The sequence below is a fragment of the Eretmochelys imbricata genome, chromosome 9 (genome assembly GCF_965152235.1).
Source record: "Eretmochelys imbricata isolate rEreImb1 chromosome 9, rEreImb1.hap1, whole genome shotgun sequence".
Taxonomy (NCBI): Eukaryota; Metazoa; Chordata; order Testudines; family Cheloniidae; genus Eretmochelys; species Eretmochelys imbricata.
In genome coordinates this window covers 320,058-339,550 of record NC_135580.1, presented here as the reverse complement: position 1 = coordinate 339,550, position 19,493 = coordinate 320,058, and the positions used below count along the sequence as shown (strand labels likewise).

Below are 19,493 nucleotides of genomic sequence, written 5' to 3'. Positions count from 1 at the left end.
TGTGTTGTGCAGTTCAGTAATTATTTCATTTGAAAAGCATTGCTTATTATGGAAGCTCGGGTTATTTTACCAGTGTCTGTTTCTTCGTATTCTTTGATGTGACCAAATTAAAACACTGCACCCTAAAATTCGAAATGTAGGCAGATACTAACATTGGTTAATGCAAGATAAAGTTTTTTAATGCAGGCATAGCAAAATGTTCAATAAATTGCTTGTTGTTTGAAAACTGGATATGATTCTCTGTGAAGGAAAAACTATCAATGAATATTTTCATTGTTGACTTCAAAATTGGTCACAGATACTTTTCAGTCACTCCTGTGTTTCTCACTGAAAATGTTCCCTGTGTCTAGCAAGAATGTGGACAGGTCTATTTTCCAGATTGAGTAATGGAGAAGTAGAAAACATAGGGTGCTTATAGCAGACTGGAAATACAAGCCTGATTTCTAAAGCAATAGACCCAGGCCATAGACCTTATCCACTGGAGCCTACCTGGCACATATAAACATTTGTCAAATATCTGTATTTAGTTAGATAGTTAATTATCTGCTGCTTTGAGATCCACACATGTAGATGCAGTAGGTAAGTGCAAAGTATTATTATTATTATTATTAGTCAGGTTTTTAGACAGGATAGCTAAGGCTTAGGGGTTCAGTAACTTGACTAGGAGGAATCCTGGCATAGTGGCTCTAGAAATAAACAGTGTGGGTTCTGGTCTTGAGTCTGACACTTCATAGATTCCAAAGCCAGAAGACACTATGGTGATCTTACCTCCTGTATAACATAGGCCATAGAACCTTCCCAGAACAACTCCTTTTGAACTAGAGCATAACTTTAAAATAATAATAATACAATCTTGATTTAAAAATGACCAGTGATGGAGAATCCATTGCAACCCTTGGTAAATTGTTCCAATGGTTAATTACCCTCACTGTTAAAAATTTATGCCTTGTTTGTAGAGCTGTTGATTAATCGCAGTTAACTCACGTGATTAACTAAAAAAAATTAATCACGATTAATTGCAGTTTTAATTACACTGTTAAACAATAGAATAACAATTGAAATTTATTAAATATTTTTGGATGTTTTACATTTTCAAATATATTGATTTCAGTTACAACACAGAATACAGAGTGTACAATGCTCACTTTATAGTATTATTTTGATTATAAATATTTGCACTGTAAAAATGATAAAATAGTATTTTTCAATTCTCTTCATACAAATCCTGTGGTGCAATCTCTTTATTGTGAAAGTGCAACTTACAAATGTAGATTTTTTTTGTTACATAACTGCACTAAAAAACAAAACAATGCAAAACTCCAGAGCCTATAAATCTACTCAGTCCTACTTCTTGTTCAGCGAATCGTTAAGACAAACAAGTTTGTTTACATTTACAGGAGATAATGCTGCCTACTTCTTATTTAAAATGTCACCAGAAAGTGAGAAAAGGAGTTCGCATGGGACTTTTGTAGCCGTCACTGCAAGGTATTTAAGTGCCAGATATGCTAAAAATTCGTATGTCTCTTCATGCTTCGGCCACCATCCCAGAGGACATATTTCCATGCTGATGATGCTCATTAAAAAAATGTGTTAATTAAATTTGTGACTGAACTCTTTGTGGGAGAATTGTACGTCTCCGGCTCTGTTTTATCCGTGTTCTGTCATATATTTCATGTTATAGTAGTTTCAGATGATGACTCAGCATTTGTTCATTTTAAGAACAGATTTGACAAAAAGCAAAGAAGGTACCAGTGTGAGATTTCTAAAGATAGCTACAGCACTTGACCCAAGGTTTAAGAATCTGAAGTGCCTTCCAAAATATGAGAGGGATGAGGTGTGGAGCATGCTTTCAGAAGTCTTAAAATAGCAACATTCCGCTGCGGAAACTACAGAACTCAAACCACCAAAAAAGAAAATCAACCTTCTGCTAGTGGCATCTGACTCAGATGATGAAAATGAACATGTGTTTGTCTGCACTGCTTTAGGTAGTTATCAAGCAGAACCCATCATCAGTATGGATGCATGTCCTCTGGAATGGTGGTTGAAGCATGAAGAGACATATGAATCTTTAGCGCATCTGGCATGTAAATATCTTGCAGCACCAGCTATAACAGTTCCACGCAAACGCCTGTTCTCATTTTCAGATGACACTGTAAATAAGAAGCAGGCAACATTATCTCCTGCAAATGTAAACAGACTTGTTCGTCTAAGCGATTAGCTGAGCAAGAAATAGGACTGAGTGGACTTGTAGGCTCTAAAGTTTTACATTGTTTTAATTTTGAATGCAGGGGTTTTTTTTAACATAATTCTACATTTGTAAGTTCAACTTTCATGAAAAAGAGATTGCACTACAGTACTTGTATTAGGTGAATTGAAAAATACTATTTCTTGTGTTTTTTACAGTGAAAATATTTGTAATAAAAATAAATATAAAGTGAGGACAGTACACTTTGTATTCTGTGTTGTAATTGAAATCAATATATTTGAAAATGTAGAAAACATCCACAAATATTTAAATTATATTGTATTCTATTACTGTTTAATAGTGCGATTAATCGTGATTAATTTTTTTAATCTCTTGACAGCCCTACTTATTTGTAAGTCTGCATTTGTTTTGCTTCATTGGATCTTGTTGTACCTTTCTCCATTAGATTGAAGAGGCCATTATCAAATATTTGTTCGCCATGTAGGTACTTTGAGACTGTTATCAGGTCACCCCTTAACCTTCTCTTTCTTAAGCTAATAAAATTGAGCTTCTTGAGTTTATCATAATAAGGTATGTTTTCTAATTCTTTAATCATTTTATGGCTCTTTTCTGAACCCTCTCCGAAGTATCAACATCCTTGTGGATTTGCTTTAATTCACTAAGACTTTTTAAGAGCAGTTAATCAACATTCTAATGGTATGTCTACACTATGAAATTAGGTCGATTTTATAGAAGTCGATCTTTAGAAATCGATTTTATTCAGTTGATTGTGTATTTCCCCACTAAGCGCAGTAGGTCAGCGGAGTGCGTCCTCAATACCGTGGCTAGCATTGACTCACAAAGTGGTGCACTGTGGGTAGCTATCCCACAGTCCCCGCTGCCATTGGAATTCTGAGTTAAGCTCCCAATGTTTGATGGGGCAAAAACATTGTCGCAGGTGGTTTTGGGTACATGTCATCAGTCTCCCCTCCTTCCTTCCCTCCCTCCCTCCCTCCGTGAAAGCAACGGCAAACAATCGTTTCGTGCCTTTTTTCCTGGGTTACCCGTGCAGACGCCATACCATGGCAAGCATGGAGCCCGCTCAGCTCACTGCTGCTGTTGTGAGCATTTGTAAACACCTCGCACATTATCCTGCAGAATGTGCAGAACCTGGCTAGGGGATGCCAGGACAAGGACAATTATGAGGAGGACATGGACACAGATGTTCCTGAAAGCACAGGATGTGCCAATTGGGACATCATGGCGGCAGTGGGGCAGGTTGATACAGTGGAACGCCAATTCTGGGCCTGGCAAACAAGCACAGACTGGTGGGACGCATAGTGTTGCAGGTATGGGATGATTCACAGTGGCTGCGAAACTTTTGCATGCGTACAGCCACTTGCATGGAACTTTGTCAGTTGCCTTCCCCTGCCCTGAAGCACAGGAATACCAAGATGAGAGCTGCCCTAACAGTTGAGAAGTGAGTGGCGATAGCCCTGTGGAAGCTTGCAACACATGACTGCTACCGGCCAGTCAGGAAACAATTCGGAGTGGGCAAATCTACTGTGGCGGCTGCTGTGATCCAAGTAGAAAATGCAGTCAGTGACCTTCTGCTAACAAGGGTGGTGACTCTGGGAAATGTGCAGGTCATACTGGATGGCTTTGCTGCAGTGGGGTTCCCTAACTGTGGTGGGGCAATAGACGGAACGCATATCCCTATCTTAGCACCAGACCACCTTGCCAAACAGTACATAAACCGCATAAAACTTCTCAATGGTGCTGCAAGCTGTGGTGGATCACAAAAGACGTTTTACCAACATCTATGTGGGATGGCCGGGAAATGTGCATGACGCACACATCTTTAGGAACTCAGGGCTGTTTGAACAGCTGCAAGAAGGGACTTACTTTCCAGACCAGAAAATTATCATTTGGGATGTTGAAATGCCAATAGTTATCCTTGGGGACCCAGCCTACCCCTTGCTCCCATGGCTCATGAAGCCGTACCCAGGGAGCATGGACAGTAGTAAGGAGCAGTTCAACTATAGGCTGAGTAAGTGCAGAATGGTGGTAGAATGTGCCTTTGGACATTTAAAAGCTTGCTGGCGCTGTTTGCTGACTAGGTTAGACCTCAGCGCAACCAATATTCTCATAGTTATTGCTGCTTGCTGTGTGCTCCATAATATCTGTGAGAGTAAGGGGGAGACGTTTATGGCGGGGTGGGAGGTTGAGGCAAATCACCTGTCGGCCAATTTTGAGCAGCCAGACACCAGGGCCATTAGAAGAGCACAGCTAGGCACGCTGCGCATCAGAGAGGCTTTGAAAAATAGTTTCATGACTGGCCAGGCTACAGTGTGACAGTTATGTCCATTTCTCTTTGATGCAAAACCACCCCCTTTGTTGAATTTACTTCCCTGTAAGCCAATCCCGCACCCCACTTCGACCATAGCTGGCAAAGGAAATAAAGTCCATATTGTTTTGAATCCATGCATTCTTTATTTATTTTTTAAAAAGGGAGATCACTGACAAGATAGCCTTGGTGGGGTCGGGGAGGAGGGAAAGACAAGGCCACACTGCTTATTGTAGCCGCACTACAAATCAAAGCTGTTTGAGTGACAGCCTTCTGTTGTTTGGGCCATCCTCTGGAGTGGAGTGGCTGGGTGCCTGGAGCCTCCCGCCCACGTTGTTGTGCGTCTGGGTGAGGGGGATATGGAACTTGGCAAGGAGGGCAGGCGGTTATACAATGGATGCAGCAGCAGTCTGTGCTCTTGTTGCCTTTCCTGCAGCTCCACCAGACGCCTGATCATGTCCGTTTGCTCCACCATTAGCCTCAGCATCGCCTCCTGCGTGTTCTGATCACACTCACTGTATGCTTTCCTGGCCTCTGCCACTGAATGCCTCCATGCATTAAGCTGTGCCCTATCAGTGTGGGAGGATTGCATGAGCTCAGAAAACATGTCATCGCGAGTGCATTTTTTTGCCTTCTAATCTGCGATAACCTCAGGTACGGAGATGATACGGGGAGCATAGAAACATTTGCACCTATAGGGGGGATAAAAAGGGAGAGTAAAATATAAGATACATTTCTGAGAACAAAAGGGAGACTCTTTCACACTGAATCAAGCAATTCACAGTAGACAACACATGTGCTTTAGGGATAAGGTCGCATATTGCCTTTTATATTGAGCGCCTGCCGGTATGGTGAAACATCACACACGGCTGGGCAACAGAATTCAGTTTCCAGGCAGCCATGGTAAGCCAAAGGGTATGCAGGGTTGGCTTCTTCCGCCTTCATAACATGTGGGAATGGTTTCAAATTGCAGCTCCCTCCTTTCCCATAGCAAGCAATGTCAGTTGGGTTTGCCATTTAAAAGGAGGGGCTGTGGTTTTGGGTTGGATGTGCAGCACACACCTCCCCCCTCCACATGGCTATTCTCCGGGGTGATCCCTTTTAGCCAAGCACAAACAGTCCAGCATGAACAGAGTCCTTTTACTGTTCCCTTACAAAAATCCCCCAATATCACTGTCCTGAAACTGACACAGAAAGATAAAGGCTGAATGTTGCATGAATGCTACCAAAACCCAGGACCATTCACTGCCATGCTTTGTGCTGCAGTGATTCCAGACTACTTGCTACTGGCTTGGTATGGTAAAGTGTCCTACCGTGGAGAACGAAATAAGGCAGACTTCCCCAGAAACCTTCTGCAAGGCTTTCAGAGTACCTCCAGGAGAGCTTCATGGAGATGTCCCTGGAGGATTCCCGCTCCATCCCCAGACATGTTAACAGACTTTTCCAGTAGTTGTCCTGGCCGCGAATGCATCCTAGTTCTTCAGGACAAATCAAACATTAAACACAATTGCTTTTAACCCCTGTAGTGTAGTTACAAATGTTCACTGACCAGAGGTGCCTTCTCTGCCTTCAGGGTCCGGGAACCCGCCTTGGGAGGGTATTGGCTCCAGGATGATGAAAAGGTCCTGGTTGCCAGGGAGAACGGATTCTCCACTTGCCTGCTGCACATTCTCCTCTTCCTCCTCCTCCTCATCCACAAAATCCTCCCCCCTTGCAGGTGTCTATGGACAGTGGTGGGGTAGTGGTAGGGTTCCCCCCTAGAATGCCATGCAGCTGATCATAGAAGCAGCATGTATGGAGCTGTGACCCGGAGTGACTGTTTGCATCCTTTGTCTTTTGGTAGGCTTGCCTCAGCTTCTTAACTTTCATGCGACACTGCTGTGTGTCCCTGGTGTAGCCTCTCTCCACCATGCCCTGTGTGATTTTGGCATATATATTAGCATTTCTTCTTTTTGTTTGGAGTTCTGCCTGCACAGATTCTTCTCCCCATACAGCGATCAGATCCAGTGTTTCCCATTCAGTTCATGCTGGAGCTCATTTGCAATTCTGGAACTGCATGGTCACCTGTGCTGCTGAGCTCACCACACTGACCAAACAGGAAATGAAATTCAAAAGTTCCCAGGGCTTTTCCTATGTACCTGGCTAGTGCATCAGAGTTGAAAGTGCTGTCCCGAGCTGTCACACTGGAACTCTCTGGGATAGCTCCCAGAGGTCAATACCGCCAAATTGCACAACACTGCATCTGGACTACCCCAAATTGCACAACATTGCGTCTGGACTATTTTAGTGCTACTCCCCTCACCGGGGAGGAGTACAGCAGTCGATTTTAAGAGCCCTTTAGGTCAATGGAACAGGGTTGGTTGTGCAGCCGCATTGCTTATAAAATCGACCTAATGCGGCTAAATTCGACCTAACCTTGTAGTGCAGACCAGGGCTAATTGAACGTAGGTTCCGATAACGTGTGTGTGGCTAATGTAGCCATATATAAATGTGTAATCTTGTCAGGGTTGTTTTGAATTAAGCAGGGCTCAGGCTCTTCAGGAGAGATTATTAGTTTGGTCAGCACCACTCACTTGCTTAATCTGGGGACATATCCCATCCCTCTTATTTAATTTTTTTTATTGTGTCTTTACTACCAAAAAAAAAGAAGAAAAATGACAAGGGTGTGAGACAGAGATTTTTGTAAAAATAGACACACTTTTTTTTTTTGCACACACTGGCCAACTTGGAAATTCTGAAAACAAACTGCTCTGTTTAAAGAACCAGTTATGGTTGCTGAATGACAACAGTATATTTACCGTCACATCATTTACAAAACCTAAGCTCTGAAAAGCAAGGAAGTAGGAAGTTAAGGACATGGTAAATCTTACACTGTCCATACAGTAAACATTCTTTATGTGTTAAAAGTGGTTTAATGCACATCAGAACACAGCAACCTTAGCACTGACATAAAACCAATCCTATTCTTTCACCAATAATTTCAGAACAAAGCAAACAGTGCAATCACTTCTGGCTGGGTGCATCAATATTTGACAGAACCCTCAATTCTCAGTGTTGGGAACAAGAAATCCAGGCCAGGCCCACCAGTGCCACAAACCCCATTGGGGGTTGTGTTCCAATGCAATTCTGCCTCCAAAAAGTTCACTTTCATCATGCTTTCAGACTTCAGTCACACATGCTCAGGCCTCTTGCCAGTAACAAGCATGCCTTTGCTTAGCACTTTTCCCTAGTCTGAATTTGCTAAGGAACTGTATCTATTCTCTATACCCTTTCCCCAGTTTTGCAGGAGGGAATGATGGGAGAAATCAGAAGCCTACTATTTCTATGAGGATTATGGGGTATGGTGTACCACGTGGGATTTCAGGAGACCCACAGTTCAGCACCACAGATCAAGGAAGGCCTTCCATAGGTGGTTTTGATGTATGGATCCTCTTGATTGATAAACTGCAGCCTCAGTCCCACTCATGCATGTTCAGGTTCATCATGCCTGGCTTACAGATGCTAATGTAGTTGTATTGAGGAGCAACATGCTGCTCTTTCAGAAAACCAAGAGGATCTGCCTAGACTTAGGTGGCCATTGCATTGCCTGTGCTGATATCATACAACCTGTGGTTACCATTTGGTGAGGTGTGCACAAATTGATGGTAGTTGCCTGATGAATTACATTGATGAGCCAGGTTTCAGAGTAACAGCCGTGTTAGTCTGTATTCGCAAAAAGAAAAGGAGTACTTGTGGCACCTTAGAGACTAACCAATTTATTTGAGCATGAGCTTTCGTGAGCTACAGCTCACTTCATCAGATGCATCTGATGAAGTGAGCTGTAGCTCACGAAAGCTCATGCTCAAATAAATTGGTTAGTCTCTAAGGTGCCACAAGTACTCCTTTTCTTTTTATTGATGAGCCAGTTGGAGGTTTTTGCCTGCTCGGCCAGAGACTGGACATCAACATGGAAGCACATCTCTTGCAAATGTCTCTAACTAATATGTTTAGATGGTGTAGAGCTCTTGGATGTAGTAATATGATATGCGGAGTCCTGGCATCTGGTGAGGTGTGCCAGCTAAGCTTGAGGCTAGAAGTATCAATGAAAAAGCTACGGCTGTTAGGGTTAAGGACAACAAGAAGGAACGTTTTTAATATAACAGTAACCAAAGAAACTCTAGGAATGTTATACACCTATTACTAGATAGAGATAGTAAAACTGTCAGTAATCATATAGTAAAGGCTAAAGTGTTAAATAAATATTTCTGGTCTATATTTGGAAAGAAGCTGGATGGCTTATTCACAGCTTACAGTGACAATGAATTATCTTCTATTTCAACAGTAACTATTAAACAGTGACTGCTGACATTAAACACTTTTAAATCTGCTGGACTAGAAAACTTGAACCCAACAATTTTAAAATAGTGAGTAGAGGCACTCTCTCTGACACATTGATGTTGATATTTAACAAATTTTGGAATGTTGAGAAAGTTCCAGAGGACTGAAGCAAAGCTAATGTTGTGCCAGTATTTTAAAGGGGTAGCTTGGATGATTTGGGTTACTATAGGCCAGATAGCTTGACTTCAGTCCCCAGCAAAATCATGGAAAGGCTGATACACAAAGTAGTCGATAAAGAATAAAAGGAAGACAGTATAATTAATGATTAAATTGATTAAAAACCGGTTAACTGACAGATCTAGAAAAGTAATTGTAAATGGGGATCATCAACCAATGGGTTGTTCCTATTGTAGTTCCTCAAGGATCTGTTTTTGGGACCGTACTATTCAGTTAACGATCAGATGAATATCTAACATCACCAGTGGTAAAATGTGCAAAAGACACTGTAATGGGGTGGCACTCATCTCTCACAAGCGCCTCCGGGTCGAGTGCATATGGTTGCACTCTCTCTCTGTTTGTGGTGAGTCTTCAGTGACTCAGCCCTCCTGCCAAGTTATACACAATCTGTCTGTGAGATAAAAGCAACACAAATCCCTTTCGGGGATTTTGGGAAAAGTTCAACATATGTCTCTCTCAGTTTGTCCCTGCTCCGGAATATTGCAGTGTCCCAGGGTTCCTTCCCTGGAGTCAGTGTCTTTGCCATCTCAGGGCCTTTCTGGCCCCAGCTCTTCAGCTGGGCCACTATGGTTCTGTTCCCCTTCTGGGATGCCTCAAAGTCCAGGCCACTTTCACCAGCGGCTGGTGCGGGGGGGCAGGCTATTCCAGGTCCCAGCCCAGGGACCCTATAGATAGCAGTTGTTCGCAATGTCCCTTTAAATAAACTGTGTTGCTGCTATAATTCCCTGGGCCATTTCCCCATGGCTCCCATATGTTCTTCACCCTTACCTCAGGGCCTTGTCCTTGTGGAGTCCTAGCAGCCAGCCTGGAGCACCATCCACTCTCCTCCAGCTCGAGCAAGGAACTTGCTCTGGCCCTGCAGCTTTTCTTATACTAACCTGCTGGACCCTGTTTGGCTGCTTCCCACACAGCCGCTCTAGGCAGCCTGGAGGACCTCTCTACTGCCCTTTTCTGGGGCGGGGTGTGGCAGGAGCACAAGTCTTCTAGCAGAGGGCCTCACACACAAAAATGGGTGGAGTGGAAAAGAATCATGGTCCATAAAATCGTGGTCTATAAAATCACGAGTGGTATGGAGAAAGTGAATAGAGAAGGAGCTGTTGACCCTTTCACATAACACAAAAACCAGGATTCACCTGCTGAAATTAATAGACAGCAGGTGGTGGGGGGATAGGGGAGTAAGTTCTTCTTCACATGGAGCATAATCAACTAATGGGACTCATTGCCATGGGATGTTGTGAAGGCCAAAAATATAACTAGGTTAAAAAAAATTAGGTAAATTCGTGGAGGATAGTCCCATCAATGACATTTGGCCAACATGGTTAGGTAATACAACCCAATCTGTTGGACGTCCATAAAGCTCCTACTGCCAGAAGGATCTGGCACTGGCCATTGTCAGAGACAGGATACCGGGTTAAATGGACCGTGATGTGACCCAGTATGGTCGTTCTTATGGAATGATGACAGGTGGTAAGGTGAGTTCATTTGAAGAACGGGCATTTTAATACAGTCAAATGGAAGCAGACAGTGGCATGACAAGATCTAATGGATGGAAGATGAAGCTAGACATATTCAGACTAGAAATAAGGTGAAAAATGTTTACAGTGAGTAGAGTTAACCACTGGAATAACTTACCTAAGGGTGTAGTAGTTTCTCCATCAATTAAAATCTTTAAATTAAGAACATAAGAATGTCCATACTGGATCAGACCAAAGGTCCATCTAGTCCAGTAGCCTGTCTTCCGACAGTGGCCAATGACAGGTACTTCATTGGGGATTGAACAGAACAGGTAATCATCAAGTGATCCATCCCCTGTCACCCATTCCCAGCTTCTGGCAAACAGGACACCATCCCTGCCTATCCTAGGGACACCATCGCTGGCTATCCTGGCTAAAAGCCATTGATGGACCTATCCTCCATGAATTTATCAAGTGTTTTTTTGAGCCGTGTTATAGTCTTGGCCTTCACAACATACTCTGGCAAAGACTTCCACAGGTTGACTGTGCGTTGAGTGAAGAAATACTTCCTTTTGTTTGTTTTAAACCTGCTGCCTATTAATTTCATTGGTGACACCTAGTTCTTGTGTTATGAGGAGTAAATAACACATCCTTATTTATTTTCTCCACACCAGTCATGATTTTATAGACCTCGATCATATCCCCCCATTAGTTGTCTCCAAGATGAAAAGTCCTAGTCTTATTAATCTGTCCTTATATGGAAGCTGTTCCATACCCCTAATCATTTTTTTTGCCCTTTTCTGAACCTTTTCCAATTACAATATATCTTTTTTTGAGATGGGGCGATCACATCTGCACACAGTATTCAACACAATATGATATTTTCTATTTTCTTATTATCTATCCCTTTCTAAATGATTTCCAACATTTTGTTCACTTTTATGACTGCTGCTGCATATTGAGTGGATATTTTCAGAGAACTATCCACAATGACGTCAAGATCTCTTTCTTGAATGGTAACAGCTAATTTAGACCCCATCATTTTATATGTATAGTTGGGATTATGTTTTCCAATGTGCATTACTTTGCATTTATCAACATTGAATTTCATTTGCCATTTTGTTGCCCAGTCACCCATTTTTGTGAGATTCCTTTGTAGCTCTTCACAGTCGGCTTTGGACGTAACTATCTTGAGTAGTTTTGTTTCATCCGCAAATTTTACAACCTCGCTGTTTGCCCCTTTTTCGAGATCATTTATGAATATGTTGAATAGGACTGGTCCCAGTACAGACCCTTGGAGGACACCACTGTTTACCTCTCTCCATTCTGAAAATTGACCATTTATTCCTACCCTTTGTTTCCTATCTTTTAGCCAGTTGCTGATCCATGAGAGGACCTTCCTTCTTATCCCATGACAGCTTACTTTGCTTAAGAGCCTTTAGTGAGGGACCTTGTTAAAAGCTTTCTGCAAATCTCATAACACTATATCCTCTAGATCACCATTGTTCACATCCTTGTTAGTCACCTCAAAGAATTCTAGTAGATTGGTGCGACATGATTTCTCTTTACAAAAACCATGTTGACTCTTCCCCAACAAATCATGTTCATCTGTGTGTCTGACAGTTGTGTTCTTTACTATAGTTTCAACCAGTTTGCCCATACTGAAGTTAGGCTTACCGGCCTATAATTGCTGGGTTCGCCTCTGGAGCCCTTTTTTAAAAATTGTCGTCACATTAGCTATACTGCAGTCACCTGGTATAGAAGCTGACTTAAATGAGGTTACATATCACAGTTTGCAGTTCTGCAATTTCACATTTGAATTCCTTCAGAACTCTTGGGTGAATACCATCTGGTCCTGGTTACTTATTATTAGATTATCAATTTGTTCCAAAACCCCCTCTAATTACACCTCAGTCTGAGACAGTTCCTCAGATGTGTCACCTAAAAAGAATGGCTCAGGTGTTGAAATCTCCCTTGCACCCTCAGATGTGAAGATGAATGCAAAGAATTTAGTTTCTCCGTGATGGCCTTATTGTCCTTCAGTGCTCCTTTAGCATCTTGATTGTCCAGTGGCCCCACTCGTTGTTTAGCAGGCTTCCTGCTTCTGATGTACTTAACAATATTTTTGCTGTTACTTTTTGAGTCTTTGGCTAGCTGTTCTTCAAATTCTTTGCTGGGCTTGCTAATTATTTTTCAGGGTAGCAGCCGTGTTAGTCTGTGTTCACAAAAAGAAAAGGAGTACTTGTGGCACCTTAGAGACTAACAAATTTATTTGAGCATAAGCTTTCCGATGAAGTGAGCTGTAGCTCATGAAAGCTTATGCTCAAATAAGTTTGTTAGTCTCTAAGGTGCCACAAGTACTCCTTTTCTTTTTCCTAATTATATTGTTACACTTAATTTGCCAGAGTTCATGCTCCTTTCTATTTTCCTTAATAGGATTTAACTTACACTTTAAAAGGATGCTTTTTGTCTCTCACTTCTTCTTTTACTTTGCTGTTTAGTTATGGTGGAACTTTTTTGGTTCTCTGTTTTTTAATTTGGGGTATACATTTAAGTTGAGCCTCTGTTATGGTGTCTTTAAAATGTTTCCATGCAGCTTGCAGGGATTTCACTTTTGGCATAGCATCTTTTAATTTCTGTTCAACTAACTTCCTCATTTTTGTGTAGTCCCCCTTTCTGAAATTAAATGCTATCATGGTGGGCTACTGTGGTGTTTTCCCCACCACAGGGATGTTAAATTTCATTATATTATGGTCACTATTACCAAGCCGTTCAGCTATATTCACCTCTTAGACCTGATCCTGTGTTCCATTTAGGACTAAATCAAGAATTGCCTCTCCTCTTACGGGCTCCAGGACTAGCTGCTCCAAGAAGCAATCATTTAAGCAGTCATTTAAGGTATCTCTGCATCCCATCCTGAGGTGACATAGCCAGTCAGTATGGGGGTAACTGAAATCCCCCATTTTTATTGAGTTTTTTATTTTTAGAGCCTCTCTAATCTCCCTGAGCATTTCACAGTCACTATCACCATCCTGGACAGGGGGTCGGTAGTATATCCCTACTGCTGTATTCTTATTATTTGAGCATGGAATTACTATCCATAGAGATTCTGTGGTACAGTTTGGTTCATTTAAGATTTTTACTTCATTTGATTCTGTGCTTTCTTTCACATATAGTGCCTCTCCCCCACCAGCACGACTTGTTCTGTCTTTCCGATATATTTTGTACCTGGATATTACTGTGTCCCATTGATTATCCTCATTTCACCAAGTTTCTGTGATGCTTATTATATTAATGTCTTCATTTAATACGAGGCACTCTAGTTCATCCATCTTCTTATTTAGACTTCTAGCATTCGTATATAAGCATTTTAAAAACTTGTCACTTTTTAGCTGTCTGCCATTACATGATGTAATTGAATGGGACTTTTTTTCATTTGACTGTTTCTCATCAGATCTTACCTGTATTTTATCTTCCATCCTCTCCTCCTCACTGGGACATAGAGAATCTCCAGGAATAGATCCTTCCCTAAGGGATCTCTCTGTCTGAACCACATGCTTCTCCATACCTGTCGGCTTTCCTCCAGCCCTTAGTTTAAAAACTGCTCTGCGACCTTTTTAATTTTAAAAATTAAATTTTTTTTAATTTTGCCAGCAATCTGGTTCCATTTTGGTTTAGGTGAAGCCCATCCTTCTTGTGTAGGCTCCCCCTTTCTCAAAAGTTTCCCCAGTTCCTAATCAGAACCCCTCCTCCCTACATCATCATCTCATCTACTCACTGAGACCCTGCAGTTCTGCCTGTCTAACTGGCCCTGCATGTGTAATTGGAAGCATTTCAGAGAATGATACCATGGAGGTCTTGGACTTCAATCTCTTACCTAGCAGAATAAGATCGTATGTTTTTCTAACAGCTGTGCTATAGCTCAGTCAGAGTGAATGTGCTTGATGCAGAAATCACTGCATGAGTGTCTCTGGCCTGTGCTAGGCAGGAGGTCAGACTAGATGATCATAATAGGCCCTTCACACCTTAAAAATCTATGAATCTGTAAATATGTGGCAGCCGGTGCTGGCAGCATGGATGAGATTTTCACACAGTGGACATAAAATGAATATGGTGGTGATTGGTGCGCCCAATCCCACAGATGTCAGGAGCTGGACTAATTCCCCTTCCTTTTCTTGTGAATGTGGCATCAGCTTCACCAGAGGAGGAGGCTGGATTTGCAGAGACCTACAGGTACTTGCACAAGGCCCAGGAATTGCCTCATGCAGTGGCTGTGCAGGATACCATGGTTTTGTTTAGGTCTGGGAATCAGGTTAGCCCAGGTGGGCCTAGGAAATGTTAGGATGCTCTGGATCTATGTACTGAAAGGGTGGGAAACTGGTGACAGCCTGCAGTAGCAGTGATCTTAAATCCCCACCTCTTTTCACTGCTACCAGGACAGGTTGCTTTTAGATCTTGGGTTCAATAAAGTTATAGCCACTTTGCCAAAAAAGATAATTCCTGTCCTCACTGGTGCTTATTATTTGCAATGCTTGTTGTTTAAAAAATAAATGCATAAATAAAAAAGACTGTTTGCAGTTATAGTCAAGCAAATTGACAATTATTTGACTTACTCATTTACATATGGGAGGAAGCAATATGGGAAATTTGCATTAATCTGCTTAGCTTCCATGATGGCACAGTATCCTAAACCTGAGACATTTTAAATAAACTATTAGACTGAAGAGAAACATACGTTTGTTTTTAAAACAACCCCCTATAATACTGTATTTTACATTTGCACAAGTAATTTTACGTTTTTTTAAATCACCTAAACACTTCTTTTATTTTAAGCTTATTCTCAGCCAGTGGATAACCATATCAGTCCAGCTACTTACTTGGGACAATCTTTGCCACCATCATCACCAGGAAGATATTCCCCAATTCCTAAGGGAATGGTTGGAGATGAGGAAATTACCAGGTAAGGAGTGGTTAATCCAACTTTAATTGATGAGTTCAGGTTAGTTAATCAGGAAAGTTAACATTTTATGTGTAAATGATCAAAATGTCAGTGTGTGATGTTTCAAGAAATAAACGTAAATCTAACAATATTTTTAATACTGGTGAATATTTCCATAAGACCTATAAACTGTTTGGTGATTTATTCTAGTTGTGCTCACTAATACTGCTGTGGTTGTGGCCATACTGATCGCATTCAGCCTAAAGTATACAAGGTCCCCCTCTCCAAACTGGATCAGATACTGTGCCCACTCAGTATGTGGGTTCCACTATGGAATTAAGATGGCACTGCTTTTAGTGTAGCATTCACTCTGCTGCATTGCCAAGTCACGTAGTGAGCTGATTGAATTTCTCACTATATTGGCATTGGAAACGCAAAGACTGATTATGTTGAATTTGCATGTAGATGATGATTTTTCTGAAGCAGCTCAGGATTTCGTGGCCATCACGACAACTATGGGGTTATCCCAGATAGGTACTGGCTCAACTCAGAGAGCTGGCCACGCTTAAGATTTGGGTTTGGGGTTGGAACTGGAGGCTTGGCGGTTGGTTGCTTTGTTGATTGTATTACCGTAGCACCTGGGCACTGGATAAACACAGAACAAAAAGACAGTCACTGTCCCTAGAAAGCTTACATTTGTCATAAAGTGATTGTTCCCTCTCATGGTTTCAGGTTGGGGTTCATCTCTCCTGTCAGGGTGAGGGAGCTGTTCTAATGGTCTGCCCTCAAAGATTAATGGACCAAAAAGGTTCCAGAGGGTTCTTAGGGTGAATCTTGTTCTACCAACAGCGTTTTTCAAATACGGCCATCAAGGGCTTTTCTTGCAGCCACAGCCTCCTGGGGAGAAGTTGCAGCCCCGCCGGGGTCGCCTGGAGGGGTTGGGCCCTGTTCCCCTCTGGAGCCACAAACACCAGAGGAGCAGACAGCCAGTGTGAGTTCCCCACCTTCCCGGAGGTCATGGGGCTCAGGCTTCTGGCTTCAGCCCTGCGGGGCCTAGGCAGCAGGCTCTGGGCTTTCAAGCACAGCAGTGGGTTCCGGGCTCACCACCCCCCCGATCACCCCCGGTCCCTGCTGCCTCCCTACCCACCTCCCCACCCAAGACTTAATTTGTCACCCAGCTTGAGAGGGCTGAGTAAGTCTACTGTGAAAAGTGATATTTGTATGTTTGTTAAATCACTTTTCACTGCCTCCCAGCTAGCTAGCAAGTCTGCTGCTGCAAAAACTGATATTAACAAACATTCAAATATCACTTTTCAAAGCAGCAGACTTACTAGCTAGCAAGTATTAAAAAAACTGCAACCAAAAAAGCAAAAGAAACAACAACAAAAGACAAGAACATGCAAAGCACCTTATTTGTGTTTCTATTCTGTTTAGGTCCACTAAAGAATAGAAACAACTGTACATTATTTTTATTATGGGGAAAAAAAACCTAATAAAGCAACCAGTATGATTTGGGCCTGTGCATATTTATTTGTTTTTCCTAAAGTTAATTAAGTATTTTAGGAAAAATTGTCATAGCAGCCACCATCAAGAGTTGGTGGCCGCACTCTGAGGCCATCAAAAAATTTGTTGTGAGAGCCCCTAACAGTCCAGTCCCTCAGTAGTTTGGTAGAAAATTATTGTACTTTTCTATCTTGCAGCTTTGAAGAAGTGGCCTGTAGATGCCCTCTTTGCCAACATCATTTTCTCAGGTCATCCTGCTGTACAGATGATATACAACAAATGAGGCAAGAGGGAAGAGGGCTGGTACACTAGTGGTGGAAATGTCATGCAGAGGCTGAACAGCTGCACCATAAATATTTTTAACTTTTATGTTGTGGCTGTACAGAAGGCAAAGAAAAAGTTATTTTTCTCCAACATAGAAGCTGCAAAAGCTCAGGCAGCAGATTTGTTTCAGGTGGCAGGACTAGTAAATCCTGACTGTCTCAGGATACTGGGCTAGATTGACCTTTAGTTTGACCCAATATGGCCGCTCTTATGTTCTTAAAAAGAAGGGAACTTGCTTCCTCCTTGTTTGCAAATAGCCTGAATTTGGTGACCTTCCAGGCACACTGCAAAAAACATCTTTGTAGTAGGGTTTTTGGAGAAGGTGTGTTTAAGGTGTGCTTCCTCAATAATGAAGACGTTGGGAGGAACTTTTGTAGATGGCTGGCTGAGCTTCTGCTGAATTAATCATTTAATGCTGCTGATACTTAAATTATATTAATGTGTGTAAGGGCACCTAGAGCCTTAGATAGGTCTATCTGCAGTTTTTAAAATTGAAATAAATAAATATATAATTACGGATCATTCATTGCGGACTGTACAAGTCCTTGATCTTAGGGATTAGTAATTTCCTCATACAAAAATTACTCTAAAGTGAGACTCAGTATACGTGGTCTTAGGTTAGGTGCAGTTTTTACACATTGATTTACAAAATGATTTGTTTATTTCTTGAAATTTTAAAAAATAAATGAGGGACACTTACTAAAAAATTTAAGTTTATTCCCTTCCAAGTTGCAGAATTCAGAAATATTTTTTGTTTTACTTCTTTACGGCAGATTTCCATTAGAGACCTTTTAACTGGACTTTGACCTCTTTTTGTTAAAGGGAAAAAGTTCCCTTTCTACTGCAACAGATTATAGACATTTACACACAGATTTGTTCTATTAGTTTAAACCAGAGTGGTATATATACATTTCCCTGCCTGCATATGAATTACATATATCTACTCATAACTGATTTAATAATAAAAATACTCATAATTTTCATACCATTTCTGGGCAGTTTAACCACCTTTAGTTACTCTAGTTCCAAACTTTTTAAAGAAACAGTCACAATCCACTTGACATCTAGCAGTTTCCGAAAATGAGTTAAGTCGTTTCAGATACCTCAGTTATAATTTTTACAGTCACATTTTCCTATTTTAAATGTTGTTCTCTCCCCTGTTGCTAAATGAAACAACACTAAAAGCAGTGAAACTGACTACACCTAAAGTGCTAGACTAGCACTATACAGCATAAGTGTAGCAAATGTTAAACAGATTACGAACTGACTGGAAAATCTCAAAAATTAGTTGTCAGTGGGGAATCATCATCAAATGAAGGGGTTTCTATTGAGGTTTGTTGTAATAATTTAGAAATTAATACAACAGGTTTTTCAGGGCGTGGTTCTAGGCTTGACACTATTCGATATTTTCATCAATGATCTGGAATTAAATATAAAATCAGTGCTGATAAAATTTTGCACGTGACGCAAAGTGGTAAATACCGATGAGGATAGGGCAGTCATTCAGCGTGATCTGGATACTTTGGTGAGATGGGTCCATTCAAACAAAGTGCACTTTAATACAGCCAAATGCATATAGGAACAAAGAATGTAGACCATACTACAGATTGAGGGACTATATCCTGGAAAACAGTGACTCTGAAAAGGATTTAGGGGTCTTATGAGTTCCCAGTGTAATATGGTGGCAAAACGGGTTAATGTGATTTATGGATGTATAAACAGAGGAGTTAGGGGGAGGTGATTTTACCTTTGGATACTGTGTTGATAAGGATGATTCTGGAATTCCATGTCCACATTTTAAAGGATGTTTAAAAATTGGAGAGTGCTGAGAAGAGCCACAAAAATGATTTGTGGGCTGGAGAAAATGATGCATAGTGGGAAACTTCAGGAGCTCAATCCATTAAATTTATAACAAGATTGAGAAATGATTTGATTAGTGTATAAGTGTCTTCACAAGGACAAAATGCTGAATTCTGATCATCATCAAAATGGTGTGTGACCTCCTTGCAAATTGAATATCATCCAGATCCATCTTTGGCAAGCTGCTTGGGGTGGTCTGGTTGTATATTCAGTTTATGTCTGTTACTGGCAATCTTGTGATTCCCAGCTCTGTAGAAGTGTTCCTTCATACACAAGCTTTGGAATTCATTAGACTTCCATTCTAATAATATGTCCATGCTAAGAAAG

General features: G+C 41.4%; 1 protein-coding gene across 17 annotated transcripts in view; it reads left to right on the top strand.

The window, feature by feature from the left end:
- The window catches only part of DLG1 (discs large MAGUK scaffold protein 1), a 451,639-nt gene that overhangs the window by 286,873 nt on the left and 145,273 nt on the right, over positions 1-19,493 (top strand). For all 17 annotated transcript variants that reach the window (XM_077826706.1, XM_077826707.1, XM_077826705.1 and 14 more), the window contains one exon: positions 15,374-15,500. In XM_077826706.1, the coding sequence (XP_077682832.1) occupies positions 15,374-15,500 (127 nt within the window). The remainder of the gene's footprint in view (positions 1-15,373; positions 15,501-19,493) is intronic.